A 17,470-nucleotide genomic window follows, 5' to 3' on the forward strand; every position below is an offset into this window, starting at 1 on the left:
TGAGACAGAGTCTCACTCTGTCGCCCTGGGTTAAGGCCATGGTTGTCATAGCTCGCAGCAACCTCAAACTCTTGGGCTTGAGCAATCTACTTGCCTCTGCCCCCTGAGTAGCTGGAACTATAGGCACCCACCACAACACTCAACTAGTTTTTTCTGTTTTTAGTAGAGACTGAGGTCTTGCTCTTGCTTAAGCTGGTCTTGAACTACTGAGCATAAGCAATCCACTGGCCTCGGCCTCCCAGAGTGCTAGGATTACAGGTATGAGCCATAATACCTGGCCTTCACTTTTATTTATTTTTAAAAAACTAAAAATGAGCGTGTTAGGATAAACTAACTTGAGGTCGTTCCTTATCTCTAAAATGTTTTGTTCTAAAATTATTTAGTAGTGGGTTGTCAGTGACTTCTCATGGCATCAAATACAGTAGCCTTTTTTGTTTCCTTATCTTTGTACAAGTCCTCGGCCATTTTTAATATTACTGACCTCCCTGGTGTTGATATCAGTTCTTTCTGGTTTTTTTCTTAACTCTATTTGTTCCTCCTCTATCTTTTTCACTATTTTATTCTACTACTTCTTTTCCTAACCTGTCTGTTAAAGGGCCATTTTTTTTTTCTAGGTGATTTGTGTGGTTATATCACTTGTCTATTTTTCTATCCGATTATTGGTCTTTTATCTTCTCTAATTTTAGAAACACTTTATTAAAGTTTTGCCTCTGATTAGTTTTTCATTCATCCTTTTACTTTGCTTTTGGAGATACAAATGTTTGTGTGTGTTTAGTCATTAACAGAACTTTTATGAATCTGAATTTTGAGTCAAAAGAAGTTTTTTTCCCCTCTCTGGTTTAAGAAAATTTCATCCATCTTTACTCCATTATATTTTATAATTTCAATTAACCATACTCTTGTTCTAAAATAATTTAAGACAGCCTATGAAAATACATGCAAAAAGATGAAAAAATAAGTGAGTAAACCAAATAGAAATTCCATTAAATTATAAATGAAGTTTTTTTTTTTTTTTTTTTTTGGTTTTTGGCTGGGGCTGGGTTTGAACCCACCACCTCTGGCATATGGGACCGGCGCCCTACCCCTTGAGCCACAGGCACCGCCCATAAATGAAGTTTTAATATACAATAAAGACAATTTAATTCAGTGGGGAATATGTAGACTTTTTAATAATGGTATTAGAAAAAAATAATGCTATTAGATGAAATAACAATATTTCTCACTTTGTCGCCTTTGGTAGAGTGCTGTGGTGTCATAGCTCACAGCAACCTCCAGCTCTTGGGCTTAGGTGATTCTCTTGCCTCAGCCTCCCAAGTAGCTGGGACTACAGGCGCCCGACACAACGCCCAGCTAGTTTTTGTTGCAGTTTGGCCAGGACTGTGTTCGAACCCACCACCCTCGGTTTATGGGGCCGGCACCCTACTCACTGAGCCATAGGCGCCGCCCAAGATTTATTCTTGACATTCCACATAAGATAAATCTCAAATGGATCAGAGATTTATTGATATTATTAGCATGAAAAAGTGTTCTTTTTTTCTTTTTTCTTTCTTTTTTGAGATAGTCGGTAGAGTGTTGTGGCATCACAGCTCACAACAAACTCAAACTCCTGGGCTTCAGCGATTCTCTTGCCTCAGCCTCCCAAGTAGCTGGGACTACAGGTGCCTGCTACAACACCCAGCTATTTTTTGTTGCAGTTGTCGTTGTTTAGCTGGCCTGGGCCGGTTTCGAACCCCACCAGTATGTGACTGGTGCTGTAACCACTGTGCACTGGACCCTGAGCCAAAAAAAAAGTGTTCTTTATTTTAATAAAGAAGAGAATTTGGCATTCTTTCTAAACACCTTGAAGTATCAATTTTGTTAAATAAAAATATAATCAGAAACCAGACCCAAATTTAGATATTGTTAACTGGTGTATAGCAGACCCAAGCAAGCTGAGAGCTTCATAAAAAGCTAGATAAAAGAGGGAAAAAAAGTCTGTTTGAAGCCATTGTAAAGTTACCAAGACAGGACTTGAGAGTACAAGATTGATGGGAGGAGAGAAACTCAGTAAGGTGAGTCCATTTATTTTGCTTTTTTTCTGATTTCTAAGCAGTCCAGGGAAAAAGGTAAAGAAGCCAGGCAGAAAGCGCTGCCAAAAGGTAAAGGATCCACAAACAGCTTTGGACAGTCTCAGGGGAATGGCAAAGTGAACGTTAAAGTTCGATGCTACTGAGAGAGCTGATAGTTGAGGGACTAATATCTTAAGAAGGGATAGACAGAAAACAGACCCCACTAATCTGAGGTGCTTTTTTTTTTTTTTTTTTTTAAAGGCAATTGCCAATTTCTAAGTGACATAGTTTGAAGGGAGCCAACCAAAAAGTGGCAGCCAGGAGGCTAAAGAACTGAATAAATCTTTTAGCAGATTTATGGTTATTATTGAGATTAAAAGTGGAGGAATGGTACTGGTTTTTAGTTGACATTGCTGAAGGACTATACTAGGCCTCATAAAGACTTTAAAAGATTGAAACCCAACCTTGAGAAAGCCCAAATCCTGGTTGGATCAAGGCATTATGTGTCTTACTCTACCTGTCAGAAGTTGAAGACTCATCTAAAGTCTATATAAGTTTTCATACAAAATACTGCATTCAGTCATGATTAGCTTGGCCTATTGAGAGTTAAAGGCTAGAAACAGACCTACAGATAAACTGGATGTTGGCATTTTCAGACAGAAATTTAAAAATAACTATGTGTTTGAAAAGTTTACCACAAAACTAAAATTTATCTTGAAAAAAATCACCAAATAATAAAGGAAATTACAGAATGGTACTCTGGGAGGCTGAGGTGGGTGGATTGCCTGAGCTCAGGAGTTCCAGACCAACCTGAGCAAGAGGGAGGCTCTGTCTCTGTTACAAAACTTAACTGGGCATTGTGGCTGGCTTCTATTGTCCCAGCTACTCAGCAGGCTGAGGCAAGAAGATTATTCGAACCCAGGAGTTTGAGGTTGCTACATGCTGTGACACCACAGCACTCTACCCAGGGAGATAGAATGAGACGCTGTCTCAAAAAAAAAAGAAAGAAATATATAAGAAGGATAACTAAATTGTGTGTATTCCAGGAATACAAGTTTAGTTGAACATAGCAAATATTATAATTTATATCAGCAAAATAAAAGAAAAAATGTGATTATCTCTAAAATGCACAAAAAACTTTTGACAAAATTCAACATCCACTTATAATAAAAACTTAGCAAGCTAAAAAGGGAGTGCCGTAATCTGGTAAAGTGTATCTATAAGAAAACTATAGCAAATATCATACTCATTGGTGGTATATTAAAAGATTTTCTTTGAGATAAGGGAGGGATATCCATTATCACCACTTTGGTTCACTTTTACACGAGAGATCCCAGCCAAGGAAGTTTTTTGTTTTTTTTTTTTAAACAAAGGAGTACAAGGGAAAAGAACTGGAAAGAAAAAAAAAAAAACTTTATTATTTGTAGAGAACTTGATTGTATACATAGAAAATCTAGAAAAATGTCCAGAAAAGGTTATTAGAATGAATGGGTAAAATTTAGTAAGGTCACTGGAGACGGTATAGAAAAATCAATTATATTTCCACAGCATTTGCAGAGAAAAGAACAATTTGGGGAATATAATTTGTAGGCACATTAAGAAATATTAAATATTGCACCATTATTTATTACTGTGTAATTAATGACCTCAAAATTTTGGAATCTAAAATAACCACTTTATTTGTTCACAATTAATGGGTGAGCAATTTGGGATGGACCTAGCTAGGTGGTTCTTCTGCTGGACTCCCCTGTGTTTATTTGTACAGCTGCGTCAGCTGGCAGTTCAGGTGAGACGGAATGGTATAAGCTGACCTTACATGTCCAGTGGTTGGTGCTGGCTGTCACCAGCCCCTCTGTCCCCATGGTCTCTCATCTTCCACGAAGGTAGTCCCAGGGTCTTCAGGTAGTGGAAACATGAAAGAAAGGCAGAGCAGAAGCTCCAAGATCTCTTGAGGCCTCAGCTAAGAGGTAACGCAGCATTACTTACTCTGCGTTCAGTTGACTGAAGCAAATTCTAATGCTAGTGAAAGATTCATACTGAGGGGAGATAGACTCCACCTCGTGGTAGGAGAAGATACAAAAAACCTGTGGCTATTTTTAATCTACTGCTAGAAATAAATCTAACAAAAGATGTATAAGACCTCTAACAGAAACAGAAAATAAACACTAGGGAAATTGAAGGTGTAAATAGATGATGAGATACACTGTTCAAATATTTGAAGACTCGTTATTGTTAAATTGTCATCGCTCCTCAGATTGGTCTATATAGAATCAATGTAGTCCTGGGGAAAACTCTAGTGGACAGGCTGATTCCAAATTTATATGCAATCAAAAAGTGCAAAGGGTGGCTAAAGTAATCCTAAAGAAAAAGTCGAAGAGCTTACACTACTGGATTTCAAACTTCATTATAAAAGTACAGTAATGAAGAGAGTATGGTATTGGTAGGAAACAAAGCAGAGTAAATCAGAAAAGAAAATGCAGAAATGGATACCTAAATACTGTTAACTTACATCAGAGCTTGCACTGTACTGCAACAGGGGGAAAGATGGTCTGTTCAGTAAATAGTAGTGAGTCAAGTACGTATCCACTGGGAAACGTGGATCTTGATCTCTACCTCAAGCTGTGTGTAAAAGTCAGCTAACTCTTAGTAGATTATAGATTTACATGTGCAGAGCAAAACAATCTAACTTACATAAGTAAACATAAAAGAATGTCTTTATGACATTGATAGGGGTAAAAATTTATTTCTTCATTTTTTAAAAATAAAATGCTTGTCACCCATGCTGGAGTGCAATGGCAGGATCATAGCTCACTGCAGCCTCAAACTCCTGGGGTCAAACCATCCTCCTGCCTAAGCCTCCCAAGTAGCTGGGACCATAGGCGCATACCACCACACCCAGCTGATCATAATTTCTTAACCAAGAGACAGAAAGCTCTTACCATGATGGGAAAGATTATTAAGGTGAATTTCCTTAAAATTAAGATCTGATCGGCAGCACCCGTAGCTCAGTGGGTAGGGTGTTGGCCATATACACAGAGGCTAGCAGGTTCAAGCCTGGCCTGGCCTGGGCCTGCTAAACAACAATGACAACTGCAACCAGAAAATAGCCGGGCATTGTGGTGGGCACCTGTAGTCCCAGCTACTCAGGAGGCTGAGGCAAGGGAATCGCTTAAGCCCAAGAGTTTGAGGTTACTGTGAGCTGTGATGTCACGGCACTCTACCCAGGGCGACACAGGGAGACTCTGTCTCAAAATAAATAAATAAACAAATAAAATTAAGATCTGATCATTAAAAGGTACTATTTAAAGAGTAATAAGAGAAGTCACAGAATAGGAAAAGATACATACAGTATGTATTCAACAGAGGTCTTATATGCAGAATGCATAAGAAAAATTCCTACAGATCATGAAGGAAAAAAACAGTAACTCACTATAGGAATTAGCAGAAGACTTGAATAGGCCCTTCACCAAAAAAAAAAAAAAAAAAAATAGCCAATATCCGTATTAAAAGGTATTTAATCTCATTTGTCAACAGGAAAATGGACATTATAGCACGCTGAGGTGCCATTCCACACCCATCAGAATATCTGATTTTTTTTAAATTTACCTTTACCAAGTACTGATGAGAATGTAATATGACAAGGAATTCTGTAGGTTGCTGGAGGGAGCATATGTTGGTTCAGCTCTTTGGAAAACTGGGGGGCCTAGGCAGGTGGATCGCCTGAGCTCAAGAGTTTGCGACAGCCTGAGCAAAGCAGTGGTGGGCGCCTGTGGTCCCAGCTACTTGGGAGGCTGTGGCAAGAGAATCACTTGAATCTAGGAGTTTGGGGTTGCTATGAGCTATGACACCATGACCCTCAATGCCAGGGGACAGAGTAAGACTCTGTCTCAAAAATAAATAAATAAATAAATAAAACTGTTTAGCAGTCTCTATCAAGGTTGAGCATGATGTCTATTCTTTATGCCCTAACAGTTCTACTCCCAGGGATATATCCAAGAAATATGCATACGTATGTGCCTCAAAAGACATGTCTAAGAATATTCATAGGGGCATTATTTATACTAGCAAAACATTTCAAACAAAGCCAACTTTTATCATATATAATTAAAGCAGGAAAAAATAATCTTTGGCGATGTAAGTCACAATAGTGGTTCTCCTTGAGGAAGAAAAGGGGAGTAGCGGGGAGGCTGCAAACGTGGAGGAGTCTGTTTCCAAGATGGGAATAATAATTTACCTTTCTGATGAGGCTGGTGGTCACATCATTGTGTTCACTGTGGTAAAAATCATTGAACTGTACATTTGATTACTACGCTTTTCTGTATGTGTGGTAAACATCAGTGAAAAAGTACAACGTGATAAACACGTAAGTATAAAACCGACCAAATGTACAAAACAGACATGAAACTAACAGTGATACTGTGACTTTGTGTATGTATGAGACTGTGTATGTATTTTCCTAACATTTTACTTTTAGAATTACAGGGAAAATCCTTATTTATAAATATTAAAACCTTGACTCTCATTGAAAATTTACATGACTTGAGGCTTTTATGAAATCTAGAATTATAGTACCTTGGAGGACCGTCGTATAGCTGAAGTCTATAATTTCCTTTCTTCTCTAATTAGGCCCTGAAAAGCACCTTGGGGTTTCCTCTGATTCGGTTTGAAGATGCTGTCATTAATTTGGACCCCTTCACTCGGGTGCATCCCTATGAGACCAAGGAGTTCATTATCAATGATGTCCTCAAACATTTCCAGGAGGTGAGCTTTGGAGAAACTTTGGAGCACAACCAGAATGTTTGCTTCGTTTGTTTGGGAATTTTGGTTTCTAAGATAATAGTATTGAGAACCCAGTTAAACATTTCAGCTCTGCTGTGTTTTAGATCAGGTCACATCCCTTAAGGCCATATACAAGAAAGTCCTGACAGTACATTTCACTTATGAGCTGTTAGTCTTGTCTTTCAGAGCTAGTCCCAGGGGCTTCCACTAAGTTACTCCCACAACTCTTAATGGTTTAATTGATGCTTAATAATAACACAAAATACTGTGAGCTCTTCATTTACCAGGCATAGACCTACTTTCAGCAACCACACCAGTGTTCTTAGGGTCTATGAGATTGAACTGCCCTTGAGTTGAACTTGAAAATTTTTGAAAATCAAGTCGAACATTTTCCCTTTCGTATTTATTATCTTAGCTTGCAAAGACCAAAACGTAAAGCCAACACATATTCTTCACTGAATAGATAGGTTAAAGTCATATCAAATTTATTAGCTTTAAAGTTAAAATATTCTATTTTTGCTTCTTTTTCTCTCTTTCTCCCTTTCTTATCTTCCTTGACTTTTCTGTTTGGTTGTTTCTGCCTAACTGCAAGGTGATAGAGCAGATAACACTAGAACCTGGAATCAGGCAGCTGGAGGTACAAAGAGACTGGAGGGCTAGTTGCTGAGTCTTTCCATGCCCCTCCATGCCTTAGGAGGGCACCTACAAATCTAACCCCTCTCTTTCTCCCCCTTTGAAATTCTTTGTGCTGCTTATTAATCCTCTATTTGTAGGAATGATGGAAAGGAGAGTATGATATGTATGCTAATAAACACTCCTGAGGAATATTTCCTGAGTTTAGGACTGGATGTTTAAAAAATAAAGAAAGAAATGAATGAAAGAATATTTCCTCTTTGAAAGCATTTTTATTATTCCAACTGGCTTTGAACAGTATTTCTAGGAGTAGAAATGCTTCTCAGGGAAGTATGCCTTGAGACAAGTTTAGCTGGAGCCTGTGAAAGGACAGGAGATGATTTTGCAGTTGATGAAGATTAAAAGGTAACTGTCACTAGTAAGAAATGGGAATGGAGGGATAACCATTTTGCATGGGACACTGGTATCTGCAAATATTAAGTGCTGATTTGATTTTTCTCTTCTTACTCCATTTGACAGGAACTCCTCAGCCAGGCAGCTCGAATCCTGGGATCAGTGGATTTTCTTGGAAACCCTATGGGACTTTTGAATGATGTTTCTGAAGGAGTTACTGGACTGATAAAGTATGGAAATGTTGGGGGGCTCATCAGAAATGTTACACATGGAGTCTCAAACTCTGCCGCCAAGGTAAGGAAATAGAGGTGAAATTCCATTATAATTAACCTCACGAGTCCTCTACATTACTCTAATTTCCTTTATAGTTAATAGGCTGTGAGAAGTTATATTCATGGCCTTTGCTTCATTTCCCACATAACTTGCCTCTGAGACATCTTTTTTCCTTCCTTTCCATTGCCACTGCCTTAGTCCAAGCTTTCCTTATCTCTTCCTACAATATCCGTTGGCCCCCTGAACCTCATTGCATCTTTCACAGTGCTACCAGGATGAGCCCACTTTCTAAAAAATAAATTGAATCATGTCATTCTTCTGTATAAAACCTACAGTTAATCGCCATAGTTTACAGGGACAGTTCAGACTGAAATACAACCTTCTGTGGTGACACAAACCTGAAGTCCTCTGAGTCCAGCAGCAGCAGACAGTGAAGTAATTGTTCTGTGCCTGCAGCCCCTTGATTGTTTGCTCACTGGCATCTTGCTGGTGGACATTGTGTTAGTGCACAATAGCTTGTCTGGGAGGACCTGCTGTTTGCTGTGTAAAGATGGAAAGATAAAGGTAGTTGAGGATAACTGCTATTGGACAGCATGCAGAAGGCCTCTTAAGAGCTCTGCGTTCTTGCCTTCTCTTTCAGCTCAACAAATTTTTTTTGTAGAGTCCGACTTTTTCATGAGTGAACCAGGTTTGAGAAAACATCTCAGCTCTCTGCTTATTTACTTTAAGAAAGCATTGGGCAGCACCTGTGACTCAGTGAGCAGGGCGCCGGCCCCATATGCCGAGGGTGGCGGCTTCAAACCCAGCCCTGGCCAAAACAAAAAAATACTGCAACAAAAAAATAGCCGGGCGTTGTGGCGGGCGCCTGTAGTCCCAGCTACTTGGGAGGCTGAGGCAGGAGAATCGCCTAAGCCAAGGAGTTGGAGGTTGTTGTGAGCTGTGTGATGCCATGGCACTCTACCGAGGGCAATAAAGTGAAACTCTGTCTCTACAAAAAAAAAAAAAAAGAAAGCATTCATTATGATGAGGTCATAGCTGCACTTGTACCCGGAGCCACTAGGATGTAAAAGTAGGTTTATTGAAAGAGACTTTTATGGTGTAATTTATAGTGAAGAGCATATAAGAAAGTGAAGTTGAATATTATTTCTATATTCCATAGTATTCTTTTTTTTTTTTTTTTTTTTTGTAGAGACAGAGTCTTACTTTATGGCCCTTGGTAGAGTGCCGTGGCATCACATAGCTCACAGCAACCTCCAACTCCTGGGCTTGAGCGATTCTCTTGCCTCAGCCTCCCGAGTAGCTGGGACTACAGGCGCCCGCCACAACGCCCGGCTATTTTTTGGTTGCAGTTCAGCCGGGGCCGGGTTTGAACCCGCCACCCTCCGTATATGGGGCCGGCGCCTTACTGACTGAGCCACAGGTGCCGCCCTTCCATAGTATTCTTATTAATAATTATGAAAGCTGGGAATTTATTCTTTTTTTCCAAACTGTTTTCTAGAGATAATAGTTGGTTGGTCAGATGAGTTTCTTCAGTACATAGTGTTATTGAATCACATGAAAAAGTGTACTGTTTGTCTTATAGTTCAAAGTAGGCAACACTCTCACTTCTATTTTATTTTACTTTTTTATTTATTTATTTTAAATGGGTAAAGGGGAGGGATGAGAAAGGGAAGAAGGGAAGAGTTCTCAGCGATGTTCAATCTTGATTCACCACTTTGCCTCCATTCATGGTTGGTGTTCTACAACTTTTCCTCAGGCGCCCTTGTTTCTCTCCCAATTTCATGTAGTGATGGTTCTCTGTACATAAAAACGTCAGTAGGTTTGGGTACAAAATGTGATGAGGGCTTGGCCTCACTCTGTTCCCCTTCATAATTTGACCTTCTTTATTGACTCCCAGAAACCATGCTTGGCCTGATTCTTGCTGGTAGTACAGTGTGGAAGAATATATCACATAGTAGTTTTCAAACACAGATTCCTTGAATTTGCATTCTGGAATAAAAACATCCTGAAGGGAAAAAGAACATACAAAAAAAAGGAAAAGTATTTATTTATTTTTTGAGACAGAGTCTCACTTTGTCACCCTGGGAAGAGTGCCATGGCGTCCCTACTCACAGCAACCTCAAACTCTTAGGCTTAAGCAATTCTCTTGCCTCAGCCTCCCAAGTAGCTGGGACTACAGGTGCCCGCCACAATGCCTGGCTATATCTTTGCCACAGTTATCATTGTTGGTTAACAGGCCTGGGCCGGGTTCAAACCTCCCAGCCCCAATGTATGTGGCTGGTGCCCTAAAACACCAAGCAATGGGCGCTGAGCCAATTTTTAAAATTTTTTTTAGATAGAATCTCACTCTGTTGCTCAGAATAAAGTGTTGTGCTGTGAGCCTAGCTGACCATAACCTCACCTGGGTTCAAACAATCCTCCTGCCTTGGCCTCTCAAGCAGTTGGCACTATAGGCGCCTGCCATGATGCCCTGCTATTTTTTCTACTTTTTAGTAGAGCTGGGTCTTGCTCTTGCTCAGGCTGGTCTTGAACTTCTGAGCTCAAACCATCCTTCCTTCTTGGCCTCCCAGAGTGCTGGGATTACAGGTGTGAGCCACCATGCCTGGCCAACACTCTTCACTTTTACCCCGTTTCCCCGAAAATAAGACATCCTCCGAAAATAAGACCTACTTATAGGCAAGATAAGACGTCCCCTGAAAATAAGACCTAGCACATCTTTGGGAGCACACCTTAAAATAAGACATTGTCTTATTTTCTTATTTTCGGGGAAACAGGGTAGATAAAGAGTGAAAGAAAGAAAGAAGGCATTCTAACTCATGGATTGTAAATAGAGACTCAGGTTCAAAATCTGAATGAGGGTGCACACTTCTGCCTTGAGTCATTTTTTACACTGCCCTTGAACCTTTATCTCTTAACAGAACATAAAACATTATGGTGGTAGCTTGTTCTTGTTTTAGCTATTGAACTTGATATAAACAGATGCACTTAAATATTTAGTTGTGAATGCCAAGTTTAAATATTTCATTATTAAATTCTAATTAAGAAAGTCTCTTAAGTTTCATAATTTCTTTCTTTGTTTTTGTACCCCTGGGCTTTATTACAGTTTTAAAAAGGAATATGATTGTGGTTTATCGAGAGAGTGAGAGTACTTCCTCAGTCTGGAACAGGGTTAGGGTTAGAGTTGTTGGTTGGTTAGAGAATAAAATGTTATAGGACATTACAAAAATTTTGAAAAATACAGACTAAAGCCGAGAAGTAGGTCATCACACAATGCCTGTAGCACTTTTGTCAAGACTTAAGTCACCAGGGAGCCATTAGTGCCCCTGAAATGAAAACCATTATACTATATATTACAGAGAAGGAGGATGTTGGGCATGAAAGTGGCAGAGTCAGACCCCATCTGGGCCAGTCTGGCTGTCAGGAACCTCTGTAGTTTACGTTCTGGATAAGAATGAAGAAGCTTTAACTCACCTTTGCCTTCTGAACAAGTCAGACCTCTTATGGGCTTCTCCAGAGTTCTCTGCAATATCCTGTTGAAAAGATTGAACCTTTCTTTAATCTCCTGGTTTATGAAAGTCTCTTGTTTCCTAGTTCTGCTTTTCAGAGAACTAGCAAACAAAGTTTTGAAGCTTGAGGGTCAGCGTGAGACTGTAATTTAGGCAGAAAAAAAGGGCAGAGTCCTCCTTGTCCCTGGCCTTACCCTAGGTTGCTGTGATATTGGATGTCATGCATAAAGCATGGAGTGTCACTGGACTTGCATGAGGATGAGTATTGCTTTCCAAGTTCTTTTGAATGGGAACCTTGTTCCCCATGTGGTTGGGCCCTTTTCGTATTTGTCTTGCCTTTTAAAAAAATTTTTTTGGAGACGAAGTCTAACGTTGTTGCCCCTGGTAGAGTACTGTGGCATCATAGCTCACAGCAATCTCAAACTCTTGGGCTCAAGCGATTCTCTTGCCTCAGCCTCCCAAGTAGCTGGGACTATAGGCACCTGCCACAGCGCTTGGCTGTTTTTAGAGATAGGTCTTGATCTGGCTCAGAACCATCTCAAACCTGTGAGCTCAGGCTATCCACTCTCCTTGGCCTCCCAGAGTGCTGGGATTATAGGCATGAGCCACCATTCCTAGCCCCCGTCTTGCCTTTCTTATTTATTTATTTATTTTTGGCCAGGGCTGGGTTTGAACCCACCACCTCCAGCATATGGGACCGGCACCCTACTCCTTGAGCCACAGGTGCCACCCACCTTTTTTATTTATTTATTTTTATTTTTGAGACAACGTCTTACTTTATCACCCTAGATAGAATGCCATGGTGTCTCAGGTCACACAAACTCAAACTCTTGGGCTCAAGTGATCCTCTTGCCTCAGTCTCCCCAGCAGTGTCTGAGACTACAGGTGCCCACCACAACTCCTGGCTAGGTTTTTTCCCTATTTTTAGTAGAGATGGGAGTCTCTCTGTTGCTCAGGCTGGTCTCGGACTCCTCAGCTCAGGTGATCTACACCTGCCTTGGTCTTCTAGAGTGCTAGGAATATAGACGTGAGCCACTACGCCCAGCCCATCTTGCCTTTATTTAAGTTAAGTAGCGTGGAGCCACAAGTTGCTACTGAGGAGAATTGCTATGTAATTTTTTTTTTTTTTTTTTTTTTTTGAGACACAGTCTCAGTTTGTCGCCCTCGGTAGAGTGCCATGTCGTCATAGCTCACAGCAACCTCAAACTCTTGGGGTCAAGCAATTCTCTTGCTTTAGCCTACCAAGTAGCGGGGACTACAAGCAGGTGCCACAACGCCTGGCTGTTTTTAGATATGGGGATCTCGCTGTTGCTCAGGCGATCTGTCCACCTCCCAGAGTACTGGGATTACAGGTGTGAGCCACTGTGCTCAGGCTGTTTGCTCTATAATTTATAGTCATGTATCCCTCAACAACGGAGATAGGTTCTGAGAATGACTTTATTGCATGATTTTGTTGTTGTGTGAACATCGTGGTGCTAGGTGGCTCTGGAGGAGGAAGTTCCTGGTTCTTGGCTCCCAGTGTCAAGAAGGAGCACTGGTGCCCCGTTGATGACAGAGTGATCACAAACACAAAGTAATCACAGTCACATACGTTTATTGCAGAACAAAGCACACGAACTAAGAGGAGAATAAGAGAATATGTCTCAAAGAGCGTAAGTGGAGAAAAGCCCCCACCGTCTGACCATGCACAGTCTTACAAGCTAACTAAGCCAGCTGCTTTGTCCCACCTTTCCCCCTGCACGATTGGCTGTTGCCTCCTGCCTTTTGTGTAACTGACAGGTTGGGATTACATAGCAAATTTCTCAATTTTCACGAGTTTTCCTCGAACCTTCCTGAAGAATACAAGGTGGTCAAAATTTATAATTTTAATTATACAATAATGGGCCCAATCAGCCCAGTCAGTGTAAGGTCCTCCTAGGGGCTCCTTGTTACCTGTTCCATCTGGGGAACAGTCCCCAGCCACCTTGGTTCCTGCTCTTTGCCCTTAGCCTCTCCCCTTTGTCTTTAGTCCTGTCACTGCTCCACCCTACCTATCAAGGAGAGAAGTTGGGGGCCAAAAGGGCATGTTTCCCCCTGCCACACAGAAAGAAAGAAGCTGGGGCTGAGACAGCACGTCTCTCCTCAGGACTGGCCATGACTGGCTAAAGCAGAGCTGCTGCCACATTGAGGACTGGCCTGTTCAGTGTGATCCTGGCTATGCGCGGGTATGGGGCACAAGGAGGAGGCTCCCAAGCCAGGCCAGCACCACCCAGCTGTGGAGTGTGCTCACTCGCCCAGCTGGGGTAGCCTGATACTTACCTAGGCTGGGCAGTGGGGTGCCTACCGCTCCTGGGCCACAGATCTGCAGAGCTTGTTACTGTGCTGAATACTGTGAGCCATTGTAACACACTGGTGGTTCTAAATGTAGCTAAACATAGAAAAGGTACAGTAAAAATATGGGACTATCATTGTGTAAGCAGCCCCTCAATGACTGGAATGTTATATTCTGTCTTTTCACATACGTTACGGGGCGCATGACTGTTTTGATTGGAAGAACCTTAGTTGTGTCATGAAAATTGGTTACATCTCTAACACTTCACATTGGAAATGGCAGATCTAATATCTGAGTCTGTCAGCGAAACAGTCATTCAGGTCATTGATTCTGTGATTCTGCACATATGTGGTTGGACTACAGATCTCCATTTTCTTACCCTTTTGTGGTTTGAAATCAGACCTTTAATGTTGCTTTGGGGGAATGTTTTGTTCACTTCTCTGTGTATACAAGAGGAGTTTGAGGAAGTGCAAATGACCACAATAATCAACTGTTGGCCTGTGGGAAGTATTCCTTTAAAGAGTGCCTGAGTTTCAGTGATTACAAAAGAATCAGAGAAGACAGGACTGTGCCTCACTGAGCCTGAGCCAGCCAGCCCCACTTTGCTGCAAAGACCAAACAGCTTTAACCACGTTCCTTGGGCTATGGAGAGAAGAGTCTCCATAAACCTCTTAAATTAATTGTAAATATTACACAAATGTGTGTTTCTCTGGGGTGAGGGTCTAAAGCGGGGGTGGGAAACCTAGGGACTGAAGGCCAAATGGGGCCTTCAAGTTCCTTAAGTATGGCCCTTTGAATGAATCTAAATTTTACAGAACAAATTCTTCTATTTTTGTTAGTACATTTTTATTCATCTCTTAATTTTATTTTTAAAGTGAACATATTTTAAATACCAAAGAATAAAGTAAGTTTCAACAGCAAAATCTTCCCAGATCGTCTGGCACAATTAGAACATTAGTAAAACATAACTTGACGGCTGCTACACTCATGACTTAGTTCTCACTTCCCCCACCTCACTTTCGCCACTACCACACAAGGCTGGTTGGCAAGAGTTTATGGAGGTCAAGTCCTCCAGTCTGTTATGCTGGTACACTGTGCATTGTCTAAAGTGGAATTTATGAATAGTTTCACAGCTCAACAGTATTTTTAATTCAGCTGATCATGTCAAAGAAAACCAAGAGAATGCTGAAGGAAGTGGCGTTTTTGTGACCAATATCATAGCATTCTTTATTTTGCAGGTTTGTTGGGGTTTTTTTGTTTTTTGGCTAGGGCTGGGTTTGAATCCATCACCTCTGGTATATGGGGCTAGCGCCCTACTCCTTTGAGCCACAGGCGCCACCCTATCATAGCATTCTTGTCACAGATCAGGCCCTCAGAAAGTGGTGGTCATTCTTGTGTTAGGTTGCTTGTGTTCTGTCACCAGCTCCTTTATTCAGGGCCTTGGTGATTGCAAACGTGGTTTACTCATGTGATATCGTTTGATTATCAAAATAACCCCAAAAGCTAGGATGAGCATTTTTGGCCCCAATTATATAAATGAAGAGACTGAGGCCCAGAGAGGTAAGGTGACTTGCCCAAGGTCACCCAGGTAACTGCATAACCGAACCCTGACCTTACTGTACTAGCACCTCAGCTCTTATTTTTCTTTATACCTTTGAAATATCACTAAGTGCAAGATTTATTCTAGACATGCCTCTATATGTTAAGAAAATAAATAAAAAACCAATAGGAAAAGCAAAAAGCAAACCAAACGCAAAGCCCTGCCCACTTTCAGAATGAACTTTGATGATAACTTTTAGGTAAACTTCCAACAGATAAATACAAGCAGGTTAAGTGAGAAGTTAGGACTTGAGATAATACTTTGTTCTATTTCTTTGGTCTCTACTTGGGGCAGCAGCCTGTGGCTGAGCCACTTCCCTTCCAAGCAAACCTTTCACCAGCCCTTTGTCCCAGGAAAGCAGATCTGGTTTATAGCAACAATCTAGTGGAAACTGATTTTCCTGTCCCTGCACCCAGAGATTCTCAGCCAGCCCTGCTATCAGCCAACCTCCTGTCCTATATACTATGACCTGGTTGACAGCAGAGGGATCCATCTGTCTTTTGTTTAAGAAACAATATTTTTCGATGTTTGTTTTGCAGGCACTATATTTACAAGGCTCAAACAAGACTGAAAGCACTTTATTCAAGGTGAAAGTTTTATCTTTGCACAAAAGAATGCACCGGGTGCCTGTCTGGATTCTGAAGGGGAAAAGGCAGTTTATGACTTGTATCTGTTTTTGTCATTATGTATGACTGCTCCACTTCATAGTTGAGCTGATTATCCCTGTAATGGCTTTTCCATGTACCTATAAGCGAGGAATAGGTGAATGCCTTCTCGTAAGCAGTGGGGTTTAGTGTATTCAAGTTGGCACAAAACTTTAGATTAAATGAAATTCGCTTCAGACAGTGATCTTTCCCTTAGAGAATGCAGGGCTTTCTATTTTCAAAAAGTCTTTGATCCTAAGTAAGTCACTCCAGGGATTTCATTTCTAGCAGAGGTACCTTTACGTTGTACATAGAGAAAAGACTCAAGTTTTTAGCATCAGAGTTTTTGTTTTATTTTCCTCTCATAACCTTGAGTACTAAGATCATTACTTTAGCCTGAGTTCTTTAGGGTTAGCAGCAAATTTTAAATGCTGAATGACCCACCCTAACTTGGGCAAATTTTGAATACCTCAGGGGATTAGAAGGTGTTTAGGGAGGAAGGGTGGTGTGGTGTCATGACAACCACAAGTGACCAAAATTCTCAGGCAGTCCCCACCTATCTTACCCAGCAGCCTTGCTCACAGGGAGCCAGACGAGTAGAGTATAGCTTTTCCTCCTTTCTGCCCAAATCAAGCAGCTTGGTAGCCAGACGTAAAGCACTAAAGCCTGATACCGCCACTGAAGTCCTATGTTTGAAACACTGAGACTGAAAAAGTTCAGACCTTATCTTCATTTCCTAATAGTATTTCATTAAGAACAAGGTTCTTAAGTTATCTTTGCAGGCATAAATGGGTCGGATTCCAGCAGAATTCACTTTATCTTCCAAAATTTCAGTCCATGTGATGTAAAAGTATGTCCATTTGCTAAGCTGAAAAGACAGAGAATATTTGTGTCCTCCAAAGAGTAGGGGTTTCCTACCCTAGTGTAAACATGGTTAGAAAGAGAATCATGTTAGCCGGGCGTTGTGGCGGGCACCTGTAGTCCCAGCTACTCGGGAGGTTGAGGCAAGAGAATCCCTTAAGCCCAGGAGTTGGAGGTTGCTGTGAGCTGTGTGAGGCCACGGCACTCTATCGAGGGCCATAAAGTGAGACTCCGTCTCTACAAAAAAAAAAAAAGAAAGAAAGAGAATCATGTTTAAGCTTTCTTAGGTTAGCTGGTTACCCCTGGGTTGGGTAGTGTAGCCCTTCTCCGCATGTGAATATTCTTCTTACCAGTATTTGGCCTTTCTCGAAAAATTGTGCTAAACTTATAACGTGAGATGAATTTTTCAAGACGCTCTGTTT

The 17,470-nt window shown here is 41.1% G+C and overlaps 1 protein-coding gene across 7 annotated transcripts in view; it reads left to right on the forward strand.

The window, feature by feature from the left end:
• The window catches only part of VPS13D (vacuolar protein sorting 13 homolog D), a 295,192-nt gene that overhangs the window by 186,009 nt on the left and 91,713 nt on the right, over positions 1 to 17,470 (forward strand). For all 7 annotated transcript variants that reach the window (XM_053575043.1, XM_053575036.1, XM_053575039.1 and 4 more), the window contains 2 exons: positions 6,675 to 6,809; positions 7,980 to 8,147. In XM_053575043.1, the coding sequence (XP_053431018.1) occupies positions 6,675 to 6,809; positions 7,980 to 8,147 (303 nt within the window). The remainder of the gene's footprint in view (positions 1 to 6,674; positions 6,810 to 7,979; positions 8,148 to 17,470) is intronic.

This window comes from Nycticebus coucang, chromosome 22 (genome assembly GCF_027406575.1).
Source record: "Nycticebus coucang isolate mNycCou1 chromosome 22, mNycCou1.pri, whole genome shotgun sequence".
Taxonomy (NCBI): Eukaryota; Metazoa; Chordata; class Mammalia; order Primates; family Lorisidae; genus Nycticebus; species Nycticebus coucang.